General features: G+C 36.7%; 1 protein-coding gene across 7 annotated transcripts; it reads left to right on the top strand.

Moving 5' to 3' along the window:
* Nucleotides 1–578: 578 nt before the first annotated feature.
* Nucleotides 579–22,542, top strand: LOC129901562 (uncharacterized). Of its 7 annotated transcripts, XM_055976799.1 has the most exons (7): nt 2,383–2,544; nt 2,793–2,853; nt 3,175–3,227; nt 5,709–5,775; nt 5,858–5,942; nt 6,098–6,193; nt 6,557–6,808. In XM_055976799.1, the coding sequence occupies exons 1-7, from the start codon at nt 2,497–2,499 to the stop codon at nt 6,636–6,638; spliced, it is 492 nt and encodes a 163-aa protein (XP_055832774.1). In that variant the 5' UTR covers nt 2,383–2,496; the 3' UTR covers nt 6,639–6,808. The 7 variants fall into 7 exon arrangements, 2 of the variants coding, with proteins under 2 accessions (XP_055832773.1, XP_055832774.1); XM_055976798.1 differs by lacking the exons at nt 2,383–2,544; nt 2,793–2,853; nt 3,175–3,227 and adding an exon at nt 579–802; XR_008769871.1 differs by lacking the exons at nt 3,175–3,227; nt 6,098–6,193; nt 6,557–6,808 and adding exons at nt 4,226–5,010; nt 22,138–22,542 and having other exon boundaries at nt 5,231–5,942.
* Nucleotides 22,543–23,177: the final 635 nt, after the last annotated feature.

The following is a 23,177-nucleotide window of genomic DNA, read 5'->3' as shown; positions in this document are numbered from 1 at the left end:
GTAGGGTTGTTGATTCGATATTGATTTTTAATATTGGGTTATTGGGTAAACTGATTGCTTATTAAAACAATAGTAATTTGCTACTATACACCTAAATAAATATCAAATTTTAATATCAATACCTTATTGGTTACTATGTTTGTCCTTTAACCTTCAATTCACATTATTGTCTTAGTTTTTTTATTTGTGTTGCACTTGGAAAGTTTTTTCATGTTAGTCACTAACTCACTATTGTTTCTAATTTATGAGTATTCCGTAAAGTTATATTATTGTCTTGTCGCGCCAAATTATTGAAAAAGTCATATAATTATTTTATGAGCATTTTTTATTGATTAAATCGAAAACCAAACCATTAGGAACCAAAAAAGATAAACTGAAAATCGATAAAAAATATCTTATTGATTTGCTATTTCTTAAAAAAATATATAATAACTAAAATTGAACAAGGAAGCATGACATTTTTTTTTGGGATAACTAAAAAAATGATATAAATTACATTAGAAAAAGTAATAATTTATAAGAATTATTCACCTTTTTACTTGTAAAATATTCTAAAAATTTTCAAAAAGCACAAATTCTATACATTAGGGCACGCTGAGCAGAGCAACACTGACACATCCATTAGCCATTGAAGATGAAGAGAATTTCTCTGCGAAATGGCAATGCTATTCCCTTTATCTCTTTCTTCCCTAATTCACATTCTGCTTCCGCAATTTCAGGAAAGGGTAAAGTTGGGTTAAACAGTAGCAATTTTGACAAAGTAAAGAGTTTAGATGATGCTGTGAATCTCTTCAATCAAATGGTTAGAATGAAACCTCTTCCTTCACTTGTCCATTTCTCTAAATTGTTTAAGAATATGATAAGTATGAAGTATTACATTGCTGTCCTTTCTCTTTTTCGAGAAATGCAGAAATTGGGTATCCCAATTAGTGAATTCATCTTGAATATCGTGATTAATAGTTATTGTCTGATGCATCGTTCTGATTGTGCATTTTCGGTGTTACCCATTTACTTGAAGAATGGCATTCCATTTGGTATTGTCACCTTTAACACCCTATTAAGAGGAATCTTTGCTGAAAATAAGGTCAAAGATGCAGTTGAATTGTTCAAAAAATTGGTGAGAGAGAAGATTTGTGAGCCCGATGAAGTCATGTATGCAACCGTCATGAATGGGCTCAGCAAAAGGGGCCATACTGACAAGACTTTAAGTTTGCTCCGTTTAATGGAACAAGGGAACACTAAGCCCAACATATATATCTACAACATTGTTATAGATTCCCTTTGCAAAGATAGAAACTTAGATGCTGCTATCACTCTTTTGAACGAGATGAAGCAGAGAGGCATTCCTCCAGATGTAGTCACATATAGTTCATTAATTGATGGTTTGTGTAGGATTGGTCAGTGGGAAAAGGTTAAGATTTTGTTCTCTGAGATGGTGAACCACAATATTTATCCAGATGTGTGCAGCTTCAATATACTAACAGATGGACTATGCAAAGAAGGGAAAGTTGAAGATGCCGAGGAAATAATGAAACACATGGTCAAAAAGGGTGTAGAGCCTAATATAATCACCTACAATGCGATTATGGATGGATATTGTTTGTGTGGTCGACTAGATAGAGCAAGAAGAATTTTTGATATCTTGATAGATAAGGGCATTGAGCCTGACATTTTTAGCTATAACATACTAATAAATGGATACTGTAAGAAAAAGAATTTGGCTAAGGCCATGCAATTGTTTTGTGAAATTTCTAGAAAGGGATCAAAAGCTGATATTGTTACCTACAATACTATCTTGCAAGGTCTGTTTGAAGTTGGAAGAACTGGTGAAGCAAAACAAATTTACGCTGAGATGCTATCTACTGGACAAGTACCTGACTTATGCACTTATTCCACTTTGCTCAATGGTTATTTTAAGTACGGATTCGTTGAAGAAGCTATGTCACTCTTTAATAAGTTGGTTGGAAAGAAAGAAACTATTGATATTATATCTTACAATATTATCATTAATGGATTGTGTAAAAATGGTGAACTCGATAAAGCTCATGCTATTTTTGAGAAGATTTATTCAATGGGATTGCTTCCAAATGCGAGAACATACAATACAATGATAACTGGATTTTGTCTAAAAGGGTTGTTAGATGAAGCTATAGATATGCTTAGAAAAATGGAGGGGAACAATTGTCTTCCAAACAATGTCACTTACAATGTTATTTTGCAAGGATATCTTAGGTGCAGGAAAATAAATGAAATGGTAACTTTTATGAAGGAAATGACTGGAAGGTGCTTCTCATTTGATGCAACTACAGCAAAGTTACTGGTAAACTCTATAAGTGAGAATCCTTCCGTCCTTGACATGATACCAGAGCTTCATGTGGAAAACAAGAAGTGAATATTTCTTTCGCTTGGTTTATTCGGCTATGTTATAACTTTGATACAATTTCGGTTTATCACCTCACATGAAAAGGAATCCAATGCAATTGTGGAAGATGAAAAATGAAAATCAGAACGTTGCTTGGGTTTTCATGCTGGCTTATCGAGGAGGTACATCACTTCTGATATTTTAATTGTTTTTCCACTATTCTTTATCTTGAAAATCTGGTATTACTGGTCTCTTGATATGATAAATAGTGTGAGTTACCCTTATGTGTACACATTATATGTTTAGGAATAGCATTTCCAATGCTATTTGTTATCTTCTGTATTGTCATTTTCTATCTATTTGAGGAGTAGTATATCTCAGATAGGCATTCCATTAAATGATGCCAATTTAATTAATGTGTGGTTTGCAGAACAGGTTCATCACGGTCACGCCTGAAACTGAAGTTCTGAAAGCGAAGCAACTGATGATAGGTACTACTTTCTGCTTCATTTCTTTTTTGAATGCCCTTTTTTAGTGTATTTTCTTTATACACAATAAGGTTTGCAATAATGTACTATATGATGGACTTGTGGAGTAACATATGATATACATACCTATATAATTCCAAAAAGCACAAAGTCTATACATTAGGGCACGCTGAGCAGAGCAACACTGAGACATCCATTAACCATTGAAGATGAAGAGAATTTCTCTGCGAAATGGCAATGCTATTCCCTTTATCTCTTTCTTCCCTAATTCACATTCTGCTCCTGCAATTACAGTAAGAGATTATTCTGATATATCCATTTCAGGAAAGGGTAAAGTAAAGAGTTTAGATGATGCTGTGAATCTCTTCAATCAAATGGTTAGAATGAAACCTCTTCCTTCACTTTTCCATTTCTCTAAATTGTTTAACAATATGATAAGTATGAAGCATTACTCTGCTGTCCTTTCTCTTTTTCGAGAAATGCAGAAATTGGGTATCCCAATTAATGTTTTCATCTTGACTGGTGTGATTAATAGTTATTGTCTGATGCATCGTTCTGATTGTGCATTTTCGGTGTTACCCATTTACTTGAAGAGAGGCATTCCATTTGATGTTGTAACCTTTACCACTCTAATAAGGGGAATCTTTGCTGAAAATAAGATTAAAGATGCAGTTGAATTGTTCAAAAAATTGGTGAGAGACAAGATTTGTGAGCCTGATGAAGTCATGTATGGAACCGTCATGAATGGGCTTAGCAAAAGGGGGCATACTGAAAAAACTTTAAGTTTGCTCCGTTTAATGGAACAAGGGAACACTAAGCCCGACATATATATCTACAACATTGTTATAGATTCCCTTTGCAAAGATAGAAACTTAGATGCTGCTATCACTCTTTTGAACGAGATGAAGCAGAGAGGCATTCCTCCAGATGTAGTCACATATAATTCATTAATTGATGGTTTGTGTAGGATTGGTCAGTGGGAAAGGGTAGATTTTGTTATCTGAGATGGTGAACCACAATATTTATCCAAATGTGCTCACCTTCAGCATACTTACTGATGGACTGTGCAAAGAAGGGAAAGTTGAAGATGCCGAGGAAATAATGAAACACATGGTCGAAAAGGGTGTAGAGCCTAATATAATCACCTACAGTGCAATAATGGATGGGTATTGTTTGTGTGGTCAACTAGATAGAGCGAGGAGAATTTTTGATATCTTGATAGATAAGGGCATTGAGCCCAACATTTTTTGCTATAGCATACTAATAAACGGATACTGTAAGAAAAAGAAAGTGGATGAGGCCATGCAATTGTTTTGTGAAATTTCTCAAAAGGGATCAAAACCTGATATTGTTACCTACAATATTATCTTGAAAGGTCTGTTTGAAGTTGGAAGAACTGGTGAAGCAAAACAAATTTACGCTGAGATGCTATTTGCGGGGACCAAGCCGAATATATACACTCATGCCATTTTGCTCAATGGTTATTTTAAGTGTGGACTTGTTGAAGAAGCTATGTCTCTCTTTAATAAGTTAGAAAGAAGCAGAGAATATACTGATATTGCATTTTATAGTGTTGTCATTAATGGATTGTGCAAAAATGGTAAACTTGACGCAGGTCATGCTATTTTTGAGAAGCTTTCTTTCGTTGGATTGCTTCCTGATGCGAGAACATACAATGTAATGATAAATGGATTTTGTCTCGAAGGGTTGTTTGATAAAGCTAAAGATATTCTAAGAAAAATGGAAGGCAATGGTTGTTCTCCAAACAATGTCACTTATAATGTCATTGTGCAAGGATTTCTCAGGTGCAACAAAATTAGTGAAATGACATCTTTTATGAAGGAAATGGCTGGAAGGGGTTTCTCATTTGATGCAACTACAGCCGAGTTTTTGGTAAACATTGTAAGGGAGAATCCTCCTGTCCTTGACATGATACCAGAGCTTCACTTGAAAAATAAGAAGTGAACATTTCTTTTGTTTGGTTCATTCGGCTACGCTATCACTGTGATACAGCTTCCTTTTTATCCCTGCAAAAGAAATGACACCCAATGCATTTGCCAAATGTGATGGCAATTAGAACATCGCTTGAGCTTTCCAGACATCAGTTTTGATTTGAGAAAAAATGGTGACCATACCGATTTTCTTAAAAAAGAAATAATGGTAAGTTCCCTTTTTGTACACATTATAAGTCTAGTAATATCATTTTCAGTGCTATTTGGTATCTTGAGAAACACTGAGTAAACCCTCCCAAAGAAAAAAAATATCTGTTATATTTTCTTTTGCCGATTTCACCAGCATTGCTTGTAATTGTCTTTCATCTTTCTAGGTTTACCTTTTTAATGATTTTCACATTATTTAGTGTATGTTAATTTATCTGCAGGTTGATGCAGGGCAAGTTGCTAGTTTTGCACTGAGTTACAACAAGCTTTGTTTATGTTATTATTTTTTCCGAGAATCTAACTTGATTTCTTGCAGGCTAGTGTTGGTCTTGACACTTTTACTATGTGCATTTCCAGTAGTTTTGCAGTTTCCTGTTGGCTTGGAAATCTTTTTTCCTAGTTTCTAACTTGGTGGTTTGATCTTGTGTAACTGTACTATTTGCTACAACTGTGCACAATCTCGTTAAAAATGAAAGCTCCAAATTTAAGGCAGATAATTGGGGGTCTTTTGTAGAGAATCATATATTTTTTTGAAACTTGTAGTGAATCATATTTCTGCGTGTGTTTCTATGGAATGACTAAAGTGCTGCTATAAAAGGGATCAAGAAGATGCTGGTTAGATAATTGGGGGTCTTTTGTAGAGAATCATATCTTTTTTAATGGTTTTCACATTTTTAACGTTTGTTAATTTATCTGCAGGTTGATGCAGGGCAAGTTACTAGTACGGGAATAGTTGCACCAAGTTATGTTCAGAAAGTTGCACCATGTACGGGAATGGTTGCACTGAATTAGTATCTTAAGGACTTCAGTTGTGACTTGCTTTTCTTAAACTCTTTTCTGCGATGCAGCTGTCTCTAGCATCAGACTTTATGTACAACCAACCATATGTCTAGAGATGTTACATCAAGCTTTGGTTATTACATCCTTCGGCAGGTAACCTTTTGTTGTAAATTTTTCTGAAAATCTATATAATTAGTTTTGTACTAATACTATTTTATACTTTTTTATGTATGTACTTTGGTATTCTCTTTATAAATACTGAATACTAAAATTTTGTTTCTAAAACAACACTTATTCATGCATTACAGTGTAGTCTCAGAGGGAAGATTGATTCCAATGGATGTGTTGCTGCTTTATTGGAAGAGTGGTTTAACATGGGTCTTAATTTCAATTTATCAGCTGAGGTAGGTTGCATCTGGACTTTTTTATCTTGTCGTAGCTCCTTCACAGAATACATGTTCCTAACGCCTTTATTTTAGAATTGAGGCTGTCTGTCCTCCTCTCAATGATGCTGAAATATGAAAAGCTTCTTGATTTCCTCCCACCTTTTTGCTTTTGCTTCAAACTTTCACCTGTTTTTTTTGTTGTCTCTTCCTGATAACCGAGAAATCTCCGAAGGGCGCATGGATACAAACTTGGTAGATAAGGGGCACACCCCTCTGTCTATTCTTTTCCTTGTTGCTTTTACTGCTTGGAATACAATCTCACACAGTTTGGCTGTATAACTTTCATCAGTGTACTAAATGTGCTCCTTATCGCTTGTTCAGGTCGGTCACAAAAGGAAAGACTACAACTTTGGCTTTGGACTCACAGTTGGAGAATAGAGGAGGATGTTTGAACAGGGATTAAGTTTTAATATATGAGCACAAGTAAATTGAAAGCATCTTAGCAAGTGCTTCGTTTTCTCAGCAATAAAAGAATTGAAACAATCAGTTTTGTATTTTTATCGAGCGGACATTGTCAACTGGTGCAACTTGTCACTAGTAGTTGATTTTACAATTTGAGTCATTCTTTGGATATGCATGGTAAAGTTGCATACAATAGGCCCTTGTAGTCCGGTCCTTTCCTGAATCTGCGCATATCGGGAGCTTATTGCATCGGGCTACCTTTTTTTTAGAACTTCTTTAGATAGTTTAGAATTTGTAGAGTTGACTTTATTCGGACAGAGAGATCTACCTTTCTGATATTAGGGGCCGTTTGGTAGAGTGTGTTAACTAAAATAATGCATGCATTAATTAGGTGTATTAGTAGTACCTTTTTTGGTACATTAGTTATAAACTCTATTATGTATTAAGGCTTGCATTACTAATGCCATGGATTTCTAGGTATTAGTAATGCAGGGGGATTTAATGCTTGCATTATTATAGTTAAAGACTCAATTGCCCCTCAAAATCCCTTTTACATTTTTTTCATCATAATTGTTGAGGATATTTTTGTAAATAAATATTTTTATGCAATAAATGTTATTTTTTAATATACTAAACCAAACAAAATATTTTAAGTTGTCAATTATTATAATTTATAACATTTAAAACATATTTTAAACTATATAACAAAGTAAAAAAAAATAATACAAATAAATTAAAACAAAAAAATATCAATTTTTTAGAAGTAAAGTCCAGCTATGTGCTTCCTAGCCTCTTATTCTATATAGAATAGTATAGCAGGTAGTAAATTATACTACTAATATTATTTTTATGATTCAAATCTCGTATTTTATATTTTAATAATGAATAGTGTCAAGAGACCTAACTTAAACTCGGAAGAGCTTAAACAAGCTAAACCAGAGAGATCTAGAATTAAGTAAACAAGGTTCATACACAACAAATGTTATACTTCATCAGTTTTAGTTCGTTTGTTCTATTTTTAATATATTTTTTAATTTATATATTTAAAAATATTTTAAATACATTTTATATATATTTAATTTAAAATTACGAGATTACTCTATCTAAACAGAAGGTCGATGAATGGTTGAAGCCATGAAAACTCGATGAGATCTGATTGAAGAAGAAGGAAATGGTAACATTTTGTGAGATTGTAACGACACCGCATTGACATTCAGAAATAATTAAGGGTATTTTTGTAAATTTATTACTTACGATACAATATCATAAGTCAAACCAAACAATAAAATTATCATTAAACAATAACAAATCATACAATCTATAATCATGAAAAACCACCGTCCAAACAGAGTGTTAATTACTACTTTGATATCGAACCAATCGATAACTTATTAGTTGACTAGCATATTATTATACTTAAAAATAAGTCGTTATCTCTCCAATAAGAAACTCTAATTTATACAATGCATTCTATAAAATTAGGTCACACTGAAAATTATGGAGAAATTGAGTGAGAGATTGAAGATGAGGAGAATTTATCTGCGGAAATGGAATGGCTCTATTCTCTCTATCTCTTCCTTTCATATTTCCCATTTTTACTCTTCTTCTTCTTCATGCCGCCCTACTAAAGTTATTGTAAATAGTTGCAATTTTGAGTGTTTAGATGATGTTGTTACTCTCTTCAATCAAATGCATCATTCCGATTGTGCATTTTCGGTGTTACCCATTTACTTAAAGAGTAGCATTCTGTTTACCACTCTAATAAGGGGAATGTTTGATGAAAATAAGGTCAAAGATGCAGTTGAATTGTTCAAGAAATTGGTGAGAAAGAAGATTTGTGAACCTAACGAAGTAATGTATGCAATTGTCATGAATGGGCTCAACAAAAGGGGTCATATTCAAAAGACTTTAAGTTTGCTCCGGTTAATGGAACAAGGGAGTGGCACTAAGCCCAACATTGCCATAGATGGCCTATGTAAAGATGGAAACACAGATGTTGCTATCAACCTTTTGAATGAGATGAAATAGAAAGGCATTCATCAAGACATATTAACGTATAATTCATTAATTGATGGTTTGTGTAAGCTAGGTTAGTGGGAAAAGGTTAAGATTTTGTTTTCTGAGATGGTGAATCTTAATATGTATCCAGATTTGTGCACCTTCAACATACTAACAGATGGACTATGCAAAGAAGGAAAAGTTGAAGATGCCCGAGGAAGTAATGAAACACATGGTCGAAAAGGGTGTAGAGCCTGATATAATCACCTACAATGCGATAATGCATGGCTATTGTTTGCGAGGTCAACTAGATAGAGCGAGGAGAATTTTTTATAGCTTGGTAGATAAGGGCATTGAACCTAACAGTTTTAGCTAAAGCATACTGATAAATGGATACTGTAAGAAAAGGAAACTCGCCGAGGCCATGCAATTGTTTTGTGAAATTTCTCAAAAGGGATCAAAACCTGATATTGTTACCTACAATACTATCTTGCATGGTATGTTTGAAATTGGAAGAACTGGTGATGCCAAACAATTGTTCAATGAGATGGAATCTACAGGGCCCCTACCTAACTTATGCACTTATTCCACTTTGCTCAATGGTTATTTTAAGTACGGATTCGTTGAAGAAGCTATGTCACTCTTTAATAAGTTAGAAAGAAAGAGAGAATACATTGATATTGCATTTTTATAGTGTTGTCATTAATGGATTGTGCAAAAATGGTAAACTCAACGAAGCGCATGCTGTTTTCGAGAAGCTTTCTTTCACTGGACTGCTCCCGGTTGTGAGAACATACACCGTAATGATAAATGGATTTTGTCTTGAATGGTTGTTTGATGAAGCTAAAGATATTCTAAGAAAAATGGAAGACAACGGTTGTTCTCCAAACAATGTCACTTATAATGTCATTGTGCAAGGATTTCTCAGGTGCAACAAAATTAGTGAAATGGCATCTTTTATGAAGGAAATGGCTGGAAGGGGCTTCTCATTTGATGTATCTACAACGATGCTATTGGTAGACGTTATAAATGAGAATCCTTCCGCCCTTGATATGATACCAGGGCTTCACTCGCTAAAAAAGAAGTGAATATTTGTTTAGCCTAGTTTATTCGGCTGCACTATGGCTGTGATACAATTTCCTTTTTATCCTTGCCAATGAATTGACATACTGTGCAATTGTAGAAGTTGATGGCAATAAGAACGTTGCTTGAGTTTTCTAGGCAGACCTACTGAGGAGGTACTTCGAATGTTGTTATTTTGAGTTCTATATCCTCTTTTGTTTTTCTCAGAAATCAAATGTTATTGCATTTTTATAGTGTTGTCATTAATGGATTGTGCAAAAATGGTAAACTCAACGAAGCGTATGCTGTTTTCGAGAAGCTTTCTTTCACTGGACTGCTCCCTGTTGTGAGAACATACACCGTAATGATAAATGGATTTTGTCTTGAATGGTTGTTTGACGAAGCTAAAGATATTCTAAGAAAAATGGAAGACAACGGTTGTTCTCCAAACAATGTCACTTATAATGTTATTGTGCAAGGATTTCTCAGGTGCGACAAAATTAGTGAAATGACATCTTTTATGAAGGAAATGGCTGGAAGGGGCTTCTCATTTGATGTATCTACAACGATGCTATTGGTAGACGTTATAAAAGAGAATCCTTCCGCCCTTGATATGATACCAGGGCTTCACTCGATAAATAAGAAGTGAAAATTTCTTTCAGAGCTTATTCTTCATGCTCATAGGTTTAGACTCAAACTCACTTACAAGGGGAACTATGAGAATACACATGGTTTTGAATCTCTACTTTAGACTGTCTAGTATTTTCAAGATGATTTACTAGATGCCAACACAATTAGTTGGTCTTAGTTAGACATGTAATCCCCTGTCAAATGATCTTTGTACTTTATACTGTCTAGTGTTTACAATGCCGTCATCAATGGATTGTGCAAAAATGGTAAGCTCTACAAAGTACATGCTATTCTTGAGAAGCTTTCTTTAATTAGATTGCTTCCGAATGTGACAACGTACAATAAGATGATAAATGGATTTTGTCTTGAAGGTTTGTTATATGAAGCTAATGATATGCTAAGAAAAATGGAAGAGAACGGTTATTTGCCAAATGCCTTCAGTTACAATGTCCTTGTGCGGGATTTCTCAGGTGTAGCAAAATTTCTGAAATGACAACTTTTATGAAGGAAATGACTGGCAGGGGTTTCTCATTTGATGCAACTACAACTGGGTTATTGGTAGATGTTCTTAGGGAGAGTCCATCCGTCCTTGACACGATACTAGAGCTTCACTTAAAAATTATGAAGTGAATATTTCTTTGGCCTGATTTATTCGGCTACACTATCACTATGATACAATTTCCTTTTAGCACTGCAAAAGAAATGTTTCTAATGCAGTTGTGGAAGCATAAGAAATGGCAATTAGGACGTCGCTTGGGCTTTGTACGCAGGTTTATTCAAAAGGTAAACCACTTCTGATATTTGTATTGTGTTTGCACTCTTCTTTATCTTGGAAATCAGATATTACTGCTCTCTTAATATGAGAAATAAGATGAGTTTCTTTATGTGTAAACATTCCAAGTCTAGGGGATACTGTTGACCCTCACCCTCTCTTTACTTTAATATGATAGTAGCTTTTAATGTTAGGGGGCTGAATTAGCGGTGACAAATGAGCAAGTTGGGTCAAAATAATTATTGGGTCAAGATCCATCCCGCCCAAAGTTTGCTTGGGTCAAACAAGGAGTAATAACCCAACTCGCCCAACATAACTCAACCTCTCCCCTCTATTCACCCTCTGTTTGCTTTGTCATTCATTTAACAACTCAATATTCTGGAATTAAACATAGTGTGGAGGAATAATTAATGACACCACAGCATGAATCAGTGGAGCCTCACTTTTCTGCCACAAAGCCTAAGGATTAGAGATTATTAGTATTAGCTTAGTTAGAAAGCTAATCAAAATTTCTCATAGGAACAATACTCTGTTGACTTTATATTACTTCCTTCTTTTCATGTTGTTCAACACTATTTTCTTATTAACCCGTCTAGATAATAATAACAATCTTATAATTTCTTAATTAAAAGCTTTTATATCCACACAAATATTACGACATGTTTACGGCACAAGTTTCAAAAAAAAATTCTTTTGTTGATTTAGGAGGATGCCCAAGTGATATATGCGCGGGGGCCAACTAGAGTGTCAGCTACAGGTTTGGGTGAAATCAAGATCTTTTGTATAGACCCTGTATTTGTATTAGAAAAATCATTGTATTCACATTTAATTGCGACCCCAGTAAGTAAGATGAGTGACAATATTTTCGATGAATTCATCCACCTGCACTTCTTTTTCTTTCGTCACATGTTGCATCAACATAGGCATCTACCACGGTAGTCATAGAGACTGGTGAAGTTGCACCAGAAACAACCCTTATGTCAAAGATTCATTAAGTTCCAACATAGTTTTCTCCTCTCTTATGTTCGAGAGTAAATCCACATTGTCAAATTTGTACTTCCGAAGCACTAAAGAATTTAACCATTTATTACAGTTCTCTATATGTTATATTCAAATTTTGATGATTTGACAAACTACGAGACCTGATGGAGGGACCTGGTCCTATGAGTAACGTTCGTCTAGGACAGAATGGGGAACAACTATAAAAGCTGCCACCACCTGTTGTGATTGGTACACACAACAGAGGATAGCAGAGCTCTCAGCTAATAGGATTGCACTAGGTTGTTTCATCTATACTTTATTATACCATCTTTGACAAGAAATAACCTAGTTTTTGCTTAACGATTTTGAGAGCAAAAGCCATTCTCTCTCAAGAAAGAACAAGCTCACAAGAACAGCAAGGAACCCGATTGAGTTATCTGGTGAAAAGTCTTTAGTTGCTTCTTAGTGAGTTGTGTTGCTGCTTTCTTGGAAGAGCGCTTGAACATGGGTCTTAATTTCATTCTTTTAGCCGAGGTAAGTGGCATATGGATCTTTTTATCTTATTGTAGTTCCTTTACAACATGCATGTTCTAAGTTTCAACTATTCTCATTTTGTTTTTCCTTCGGATAAATGAGAAATCTCTTAGGGCAGCTAGTGCATGGAATGTAACTCCTTGATTTAAGGGCACACCCCTCTTAACTATTTTTCTGTCCTTGACATGATACCAGAGCTTCACTCGATAAATAAGAAGTGAAAATTTCTTTCAGAGCTTATTCTTCATGCTCATAGGTTCAGACTCAAACTCACTGACAAGGGGAACTATGAGAATACACATGGTTTTGAATCTCTACTTTATATTGTCTAGTATTTTCAAGATGATTTACTAGATGCCAATACAATTAGTTGGTCTTAGTTAGACATGTAATCTCGTGTCAAATGATCTTTGTACTTTACACTGTCTAGTATTTGAAGGAGAGCCTTGGAGTAACTGGCAAAGTTGTTGTCATGTGAACAGGAGGTCACGGGTTCAAGCCTAGGAAACAGCCTAGCAGAAATGCAAGGTAAGGCTGCGTACAATAGACACTTGTGGTCGGGCCCTTCCCCGGACCCTGCACATAGCGGGAGCTTTAGTGCACCGGACTACCCTTTTATACTGTCTAGTATTTACAATGTCGTCATCAATGGATTGTGCAAAAATGGTAAACTCTACAAAGCTCGTGCTATTCTTGAGAAGCTTTCTTTAATTGGATTGCTTCCGAATGTGACAACGTACAATAAGATGATAAATGGATTTTGTCTTGAAGGTTTGTTAGATGAAGATAATGATATGCTAAGAAAAATGGAAGAGAACGGTTATTTGCCAAACGCCTTCACTTACAATGTCCTTGTGTGGGATTTCTCAGGTGTAGCAAAATTACTGAAATGACAACTTTTATTAAGGAAATGACTGGAAGGGGTTTCTCATTTGATGCAACAACAATTGGGTTATTGGTAGACGTTCTAAGGGAGATTCCATCCGTCCTTGACATGATACTAGAGCTTCACTCAAAAATTATGAAGTGAATATTTCTTTTGCCTGATTTATTCGGCTACACTATCACTATGATACAATTTCCTTTTAGCACTGCAAAAGAAATGTTTCTAATGCAGTTGTGGAAGCATAAGAAATGGCAATTAGGATGCCGCTTGGGCTTTGTATGCAGGTTTATTCAAAAGGTAAACCACTTCTTATAATTGTATTGTTTTTGCACTCTTCTTTATCTTGGAAATCAGATATTACTGCTCTCTGAATATGAGAAATAAGATGAGTTTCCTTATGTGTAAACATTCCAAGTCTAGGGGATACTGTTGACCCTCATCCTCTCTTTACTTTAGTATGATAGTAGCTTTTAATGTTAGGGGGCTAAATTAGCGGTGGCAAATAGACAAGTTGGGTCAAATTCGGTGCCACGCCCCGAGAGGGTACCCTAGGCGTGGCCGGCACTCAAAAACCATTTCTGGCTTTCGAGAGAACCACTTGGTCTCATTTCTTATTTATTCATCAGCGGAAGACTTAAGAATACTAATGTGGGCTTGTCATAATCAAAGGAAAAATAGATAATTCTTAGAAGAAGTAGTTTCTAAGGAGAACTACTCCGATTACATCATCAAACTCTGTCTATGAAGCCTCTAATACTCTTAGATGGTGCCAATGACATTTCCATGGCTACCTCAAAAGAAACATCACACTCAACAATAATAAAAGGATAAGGAGTTCCTTCGAATACAAGAAGGACTCACCAAATAGCTGAAAAGAAATGATCTTCAACGATGCGCCTGTTGAGGATCTCTAACACCTTTATCTACATCATAAAACGATGCAGGTCGAATGACGTCAGTACGTGGAATGTACGAGTATGTAAAATGGCAGGAAGGTAAGGACAGATATCAAGAAACTCCTCTAAAAAAAACTCAGCTCAGAACTCAACATCATCTCAACATGAATATGTAATGCAAGTTTAAAATATAATAATAAAAATAATAGTAATAAGCAATGCTTACTCAGTTGGGAGTTTCTCTAACCGACAACCATCACTTATGAGCTAGCGATGATACAACGAAGCGATGTCGTTGCCACATCCATCCAATACCTTACTAGGGTAAAGGACATCACCATCTTGGATCCATTCATCAAAGTCCTCTTTTTGGGACTTAAGAGGCATAGCCTCCATCCTACGCTGGCTACGTAGTTCTGGGGTTTGAGTCAATTAAACTCTTACCCAACTCGGTGCTCAATACTACTCCCAAAATATGTGCTCATATTAAACTCATCATCTAGTCTCATTGGACTTTAATTTAAATCATCAAACTCATCTCATTTCATGTTCATCAATCATTATACTTCCAAAAACATCATTTACATCTCATCAAAACATCTTGCTCAAAATATCATTTGCTCAAATTCATTCAAATTCAACTCTTTTGCTCTTTCAAAACTCAATAAAATACATATATAGTATTAATTCATATAACTTATTTTTATCAATCAAAATAATAAAAAGCCAACATCTTTACTCAAAATATGTGTAAAAATATTCATGAACATCAAATCAATTAGAATTCATAGGAAAGTAGCCATTAACAATAATTCCAATAATATGAGAGATAACAATAATAATAATATTAATGCATAAATATATCAAACTCAATAGAAGAAGAATTAATTTATTTAGAATTCAAGATTTGGATAAAACTCAACTATAACTCAATTATAATGAATTTAAATATTGGGCGCATGGACGAACTCAATCCAATGCTATGAAAGCCTTACATACCTTAAATCCGAAGGTTTACTCCGAATTGGAACACTCTTGGACCCCTAGCCTTTTCTTCTCGCCAGAGCGTTTTGTGTACTACCCAGAGTATAAGAATCACCGGAGTAGTATTTTTATACTACTAAAACTAAAACTATATTTGAGAAGAAGTATATAGAGAGAAGAAGTTCTTAAGAAAGCTTGATGAATAAAATGAGGAAATAGGGTGGGTATTTATAGGTGGGAAAGAGGGACCTAACAATAAATAAAATAATTATAAAGAAAATCTGAAAATTTAATGGAATATATTGATGTCATGGATGATGTTAAATGGAAGACAATTTATGTCATGAATGATGTCAAATGTATCTAGATCTTTCCATGGTAGGTAAGATGAGTTCTTTTTAACAGAATACTCTTTTTTGGAGCTGCGTTTGAATAAGATAAATTCCTTATTAGGATTTGGTATCTCATAAGAATTTTAGTTATGGAAGTCTAGTTTCATATAGTTCAAGAATAAACCAATTTGGAGCAACCTACAGTGAGATATGAATTTTCTTCTATAAACACTCAATTCCGTCACAACACTATATCTTGCAAAGATTAATTTATTTGATCTACTTATACTCTGAATCTTAAGATATGTGCCTCATGAAAGTTGTAGGTAATGATGTTGTGGTTACTCAGAAATTTGAATCACCTAATTTGGACCAACCTATGAAAAGTTATACCCAAAATACAGAGGCTATATTATTTTCGTCGAGAATTGAAATACCGACATACAACATTTTAGGAGTTGTTACATTCGGTTGGGTCAAAATGGGTCAAAATAATTATTGGGTCAAGACCCATTCCGCCCAAAGTTTGCTTGGGTCAAACAATGAGTAATAACTCAACTCGCCCAACATAACCCAACCTCTCCCCTCTATTCACCCTCTGTTTGCTTTGTCATTCATTTACCAACTTAATATTCTGGAATTAAACAGAGTGTGGGGGATTAATTAATGACACCACAGCATGAATCAGTGGAGCCTTACTTTTCTGCCACAAATCCTAAGAGGATTAGAGATTATTAGTTTTAGTTTAGTTATCTAATCAAAATTTCTCATAGGAACATGTCACGCCCCGGGAGGGTACCCCTAGGCGTGGCCGGCACTCGAAGTCCATTTCTGACCTCCGAGCGAACCACCTAGTCCAGTCACACATTCATTCAATCACATTCTCTTAGCGGAAAACTCAATTAATGACATACTGCTCATAAATTAAGGCTAAGGCCAAACAATCGTCGACTTGACAACAATTTGGAATGGGTTACTCAAAAGAACAATCCAACATTTCTACACTCCGGTCTATGAAGCCTCTATCTACAATTTAGAAGGTGCCCATGACAAGCCCATGGCTGCCAAAAATCAAAACAAAGTAAATGGCATCAAAACTATACAAGAAGAGCTCAACATCCTCCAGAACTAAGAGGACTCACCGCTAGCTGAGAGTGAGTGTGGATCTTCAACGGAGCACCGATTGATGATCTCTGGTACCTGTCTCTGCATCATGAAACAATGTAGGCCAAATGGCGTCAGTTCATGGAATGTACTGGTATGTAAAATGGTCGAATGGAAGGACATAAAGGAAACATCAATTCCGTCAGAACTCAACTCAAGAGAAATAACAACTCAATCAGGTGTCCTAAGTCTAAACAAGAATACAGTTTAGACAGGACCAATCAACTCAATCCAACTCAGAGTACTATCAAGACTTAGGTGGGAGTTTCTCTTACCCGACAACCATCACTTATGAGCCAGTGACAGTACAACAAGCCGACGTGGTTGCCGCATCCGTTCATGCTTTTCCAGGGCATGAATGAGTCAACCAATCATGGATCCAATCCAACCAAATCCTATAATGTCAGGACAAACATTTTGGGGAAACATCCGACTTTAACGGTTCAATCCCCTCCTACGTTTGGCGACGTAGTTATTGGGTTCGAGTATGGACTTTACTCTTACCCAATTCGGTGCTCGATACTCCTCCTAGGACTCAATGCTCATAAAACTCCATTCATTCAACTCAATCAAATCATATCGACAAGTCTCATTTAAACCTTGTCAACTCATCAACTCTAGCACAATCAATCATCTCCAAATCATGTTTCTCAAGAGTGAAATTAAATGCACATTTATAACAACTCTCAAACATCACCAACCATTTCCTCTATTCATTTAATCAATCTTTAAGACTCAACACAACCTCAAGGCCTTAAATTAATAATTCAAGCTAAGCAACACTTTTAAGGAAAACACATCATTTATCACAATCTACATAGTCAAGAAAATCAACAAGACATATTTATCAACTCTTCCTCATCAATTCATATTCACATAAAGGCTCCTTTTTAGAAGTTTCTTGACTCAACCTCATCAACATAACAAGAATCACTTTAATAGAGAACAAAACTCACTTGAACACAACCCTAGCAAGATACTCCATTTCTATGGACATTTATCCTCAAAGAAGGTATAGGGCACATGGGTGGACTCAACCCATGTTTTGGATAACCTTACATACCTTAGTGAAGACTTGAAAAAAAAACCTTGATGTTGAGTCTTCAATGGAGAACTCGAATCCTGAAGCTCTTGGAACTCTTCTTGTTGGAAATGGAAAGGAAGAAGAAGAGAGAGAGAGGAGAATTCCTAAGGCTTTTTAGAGAGAGAGAGAGAGCTGCAAAATATGGTCTCAATTTAGTCTAGGGTGATACATATATAATTTGGGTAAGTTCCCAAATTGCCCCTCCTCAAAAGTTCTGAAAATAGGCTAAAATGCTCATGGCGCAATAGTGGCACGTCGCGCCATTGCAGCGTCAGGCTGATTAAGCCTAAAACCTGCACATCTCATAGTGGCGCGCCGCGCCAGAGACCAAACTACTGAGGCATGTTTCTAGTGCGATAGTGGCGCATCGCGCCCTTTCAACGCCAAGACCATATTTTCTGGGTTTTGAAAATTAGGCTTGAAAAATCCTACACATCTTATAGTGGCGCGCCACGCCAGATACCAAACTACTGAGGCATGTTTCTGGCGCGGTAGTGGCGCATCGCGCCACTGGGGCTCCAAGCCCCTTTTTCCAGAATTTCAACCCAAGCCTGAAATCTTTGCCATGCTAGTTCGTCTTAGGATCGTCATATCTTTTGACTCCGAACTTCAAAATTTACGTTCTTGGTGGCGTTGGAAAGAAGACTCAATGAACTTTAATTTAATAGGTTGTGGTCCACCCAGATTGTCGTCCTTCAAAATATAGGGTCGTTAGAGGTCGACCTCTTAGGCGAACTCCTCCTCAAACTTAGCCACGACGAATCCTTTGGATTTAATTTGGTCCTAGGGGTCCCTTGTGACCCCACATCACCTCCAACATCCTTAGATTTCTCGGGGACTCGCCCTAGTTCATGCATACGCTCCTTAATAATCGAGTTCGACCCTATCCATTTACAAGAAGGGTTCGAATCTTAGGGGGAAATTTTGAGGGGTGTTACAGAACAATACTCTGTTCACTTTATATTACTTCCTTCTTTTCATGTTGTTCAACACTATTTTTTATTAACCCGTCTAGATAATAATAACATTCTTATAATTTCTTAATTAAAAGCTTTTATATCCACACAAATATTACGACATGTTTACGGCACAAGTTTCAAAAAACATTTCTTTTACCTCTCGGTTGATTTAGGAGGATGCCCAAGTGATATATGTGCGGGGGACAACTAGAGCGTCAGCTACAGGTTTGGGTGAAATCAAGAGCTTTTGTGTAGACCCTGTATTTGTATTAGAAAAATCATTGTATTCACATTTAATTGCGACCCCACTAAGTAAGATGAGTGACAATATCGGTGAATTCATCCACCTGCACTTCTTTTTCTTTCGTCACATGTTGCATCAACATAGGCATCTACCACGGTAGTCATAGAGGCTGGTGAAGTTGCACCAGAAACAACCCTTATGTCAAAGATTCATTAAGTTCCAACATAGTTTTCTCCTCTCTTTTGTTTGAGAGTAAATCCACATTGTCAAATTTGTACTTCCGAAGCACTAAAGAATTTAACCATTTATTACATTTCTCTATATGTTATATTCAATTTTTGATGATTTGACAAACTATGAACCCTGATGGAGGGACCTAGTCCCATGAGTAACGTTCGTCTAGGACAGAATGGGGAACAACTATAAAAGCTGCCACCACCTGTTGTGATTGGTACACACAACAGAGGATAGCAGAGCTCTCAGCTAATAGGATTGCACTAGGTTGTTTCGTCCATACTTTATTATACCATCTTTGACAAGAAATAACCTAGTTTTTGCTTAACGATTTTGAGAGCAAAAGCCATTCTCTCTCAAGCAAGAACAAGCTCACAAGAACAGCAAGGAACCCGATAGAGTTATCTGGTGAAAAGTCTTTAGTTGCTTCTTAGTGAGTTGTGTTGCTGCTTTCTTAGGCAAAGAGGGAGTTCCCTGGCTGGTACCAATAGATAGAGCTACTAGTAAGATAAGCAAAGGCGGTTGAGAGTGGAAGGAGTTAACCTCTCAGCCTCAAGGTGAACAGGCCCCCTACAATCCTAAAGAAGCCTTTATGGACTTCTTTTCTTAGACCAGAGGCGCGACCAGCAGCTTGTCTCCACATTGGATCAAGAACAGGATCAGAAGGATCAAAAACCGCTAATTCATACAGAGCCATCGAACCCCGAATTTAGATAGGTGAAAGATCCTTACTCAAATTACGAACCCTGAACCTCTTTGCGAATTCACAGCTGAACCTTGATGGGAAATCATAGATTTCTGATAGAACGAAGAAGGCCGAGGATGGCCTACGGTGCGTCTTATCTGAAGGGAACACGCTTTTTTGACCGCCGTGGTATGATTGCCGGGCCCTCTCCAACCAGTCAAGTGGCTGAACGCCCCTCTCCTCGTTCCGCCCTTCCTATTGGGATAGCAGCCTTCGGGCTTTGCCTGCCCTTTCTAATAAAAAATTCCGGCTCGGCCCGGGAAAGCGCCTGATTCTGAAATCCCCGCATACAAAGTCAAATAAGAGCTTCACTGCTCGGAGAGGAATGAATTCTTCTCCAAATCAGTTCCGGGAGTTACGAAGGAAGCTTCGAGCTCATATTGGTCATGGGTTGGGAACGGCGTGCTACGAGCTTCCGGTGGACCAAGTTCTTATAAAACAGCGTATTTTCCGAGCCGCCATCCAAGCGCGAATACCTTCGTTTAAGAGAATATTTTTGGTGTAGAAAGTCTCAAATTCAGGATCTTCCGCTGCGCGCCACCTCCCACTTTTTTTTGGCGCACTTGTTTGATGAGCGCTTTTAAGCCTAGGGGCTTTTAAGCGCTTCCCTCGTCTTAGAGCTGCGTATTCAATTCGCCGACACGAGTCCTAGTCGTTGCGCTGCGGTCCGTTTCCCGGCTTCGCTTGCTAAACTTGGAATGGATGGCGGAGCGTAGCCATCAAGTGTTGTCTTATTTCCCAAGCCACTGCTCAATCCTCCTTTTCTGATTGATTGAAAGTAGCAAGGAAAGACAAGGGTAAATATCTGGATTCATTGCCCATTGAATTTAATATTTAATCGACTAATTGATGTGGAAAAAGGCATAGCTTCATTGAATCCTGTGGGAATACGATTTCCTCCCTCACTAGTATAGTACTTCGTGTCATCTTTTCTTCTTCTGAGTGTCTTATCCACGATCAGCGCACGGGAAGGATCGTTGGCCGGTTGGGAAAGCTTTATTATACGGATATTCTTCTCTACATTCCTTTTTTTCAGCTGCCGTCCCTACCGTCGTAAAATAAGAGCACCTGGCTTTGCGCAAGAAGAGCCGAGATGGCAAATCGAGCAGCCTATTGAAGATTCCAGTTTGGAATCGTCGCCGAGGTTTCATGGTGTAAGAATGGACTTAATTCACCTGAGAGAGTTGTGCTTTTCTTTTTGAAACTAGGGTCGGTGGTGAGAAGGCCGAGAAAGTAGTTAAAACCGACGTCGGGACTGACGGGGCTCGAACCCGAAAGAACAGAAAAATAAACCTGTCCGCCAGTCAGTATTACAGCTAGTGCTATGGCCCTAATTAACATTGCGACCGTTTTAGCCTTAGCTGAATGGGGCCGCTGCTTTCTTATTGAAATCCCTTTTTTTGTCAAGCACATAAATGAGGGGATCGAAGACAGATTTAGGCTTCTCCGATTGAGAAAACTCCGACAATTACGGCCCGTAATGCCTCCCTTCATTTGCTTGCCTCCTTTCAGCTCAGAATGCCTAATGCGGACAAATTACCCGACGAATAATAGGTACCCACACCCCAGGCAGAGTTAGTGAGCCGTGTAATAGGCGACCATTTCGCGCGGTTCGGGGGGCACTTGAGTCAGCCGCCGGCGCCCGACAGCGTGGGTCAGATCAATCCATTCCGTTCTTCAGGGAAGATCTATGGAATAGGAAAGCCAAAACGGATCTATCAAAACAGATCTATTCTAAGTAAATACTTGGTCGATACGAGTGGATCTTTTTATCTTATTGTAGTTCCTTTACAACACGCATGTTCTAAGTTTCAACTATTCTCGTTTTTTTTTCCTTCGGATAACCGAGAAATCTCTTAGGGTAGGTAGTGCATGGAATGTAACTCTTTGATTTAGGGGCACACCCCTCTTAACTATTTTTCCGTTCATGCTTATACTTGTTGGAATTCGATCTCACACAGTTAGTCCTAACTGCGTTCCTTATCGCTTGTTTAGGTCGATCACAAAAAGAAAGACTACTAGTTTGGTTTTGGACTTGCAGTTGGAGAATAGAAGAGGCAGCTTAAACAGAGGGATTAGGGGTAAACATATGAGCACAAAATAAAAGCATCTTAACAAGTGATGTTTTTCTATAAAAGGATCGAAACATCAGTTTTGTATTTTTATAGAGCAGACATTGTTTCTGGAGCATACATATCATCAACTGGTGCAACTAGTCACTAATAGTTGATTTTGCAATTTGGGACAATTCTTTAGACAATTTAGAATTGTAGAGTTGACTTTATTCAAATACAGAGATCTATCATTATGATTTTACTGCATCTGGCTACTATGTGCTGAATAATTCTATTATTAAATTTAATGTAGTGTTTAGAGATTTTGAAGGTATTTGAATACCTACTATGTAACCAAGGGAAGTTTGATTTAACATCCGGTAATTTTTTTTGTCTAGTATTTGTGATGTTGGGAGATAGCTGGCATCTAGTGAAATTGTCGAGGTGGTTCAGATACTACATTTATAAAACCAAAGTGTCAATCATCTATTTCTCTATTTCAAATCAGTTTGAATCGACTATATGAGTTTCTTCAAATAATGTAGCCAGTGTAATACTATAGCATAGGGAATTTTGATGGAAGTAGAATTAGGTAGATACTTAGGCTTGTATCAAATTATCAGGGATGTCTCACCTGAAAACAGCGTGTGATTTCTTCCCATCTATTGTAGTTTCAAAGGACAAAGGTATCTGGTATATGTTACGGGAAGGAAACAAGTATCACGTTAAAATTAGTCGGGACATGTGAAAGTTGGTTCAAATATCATGGGTTATAAAAAAAATATTGTGAAAAATAAAAAGTGAAGTAATTGCATTAAATATTTTTATTAATATGATTCAGTTGTATACATTATTGATATAGCACATACCCGTGTTCTTTAATTTGGTTTAAGCTAACATATATATACTTCAACTTTAAGTATGCACAAGTAGACACTTAAATTTATATTAAATTGAATATGTGTACATGCGTCTTACGCG

Source organism: Solanum dulcamara, chromosome 8 (genome assembly GCF_947179165.1).
Source record: "Solanum dulcamara chromosome 8, daSolDulc1.2, whole genome shotgun sequence".
Lineage (NCBI taxonomy): Eukaryota > Viridiplantae > Streptophyta > Magnoliopsida > Solanales > Solanaceae > Solanum > Solanum dulcamara.
Note: the sequence above shows the minus strand (reverse complement) of the source record. Positions and strands in the feature narration are given on the sequence as shown.

Excerpts from the sequence above, each read along its gene's own strand:
- LOC129901562 (XM_055976798.1), top strand. The coding sequence starts at position 635 with ATGAAGAGAATTTCTCTGCGAAATGGCAATGCTATTCCCTTTATCTCT. Across the intron at positions 803-5,708 it reads TGAATCTCTTCAATCAAATG|GTTGATGCAGGGCAAGTTAC; the intron begins GTTAGAATGAAA and ends ATTTATCTGCAG. Across the intron at positions 5,776-5,857 it reads TGTTCAGAAAGTTGCACCAT|CTGTCTCTAGCATCAGACTT; the intron begins GTACGGGAATGG and ends TCTGCGATGCAG.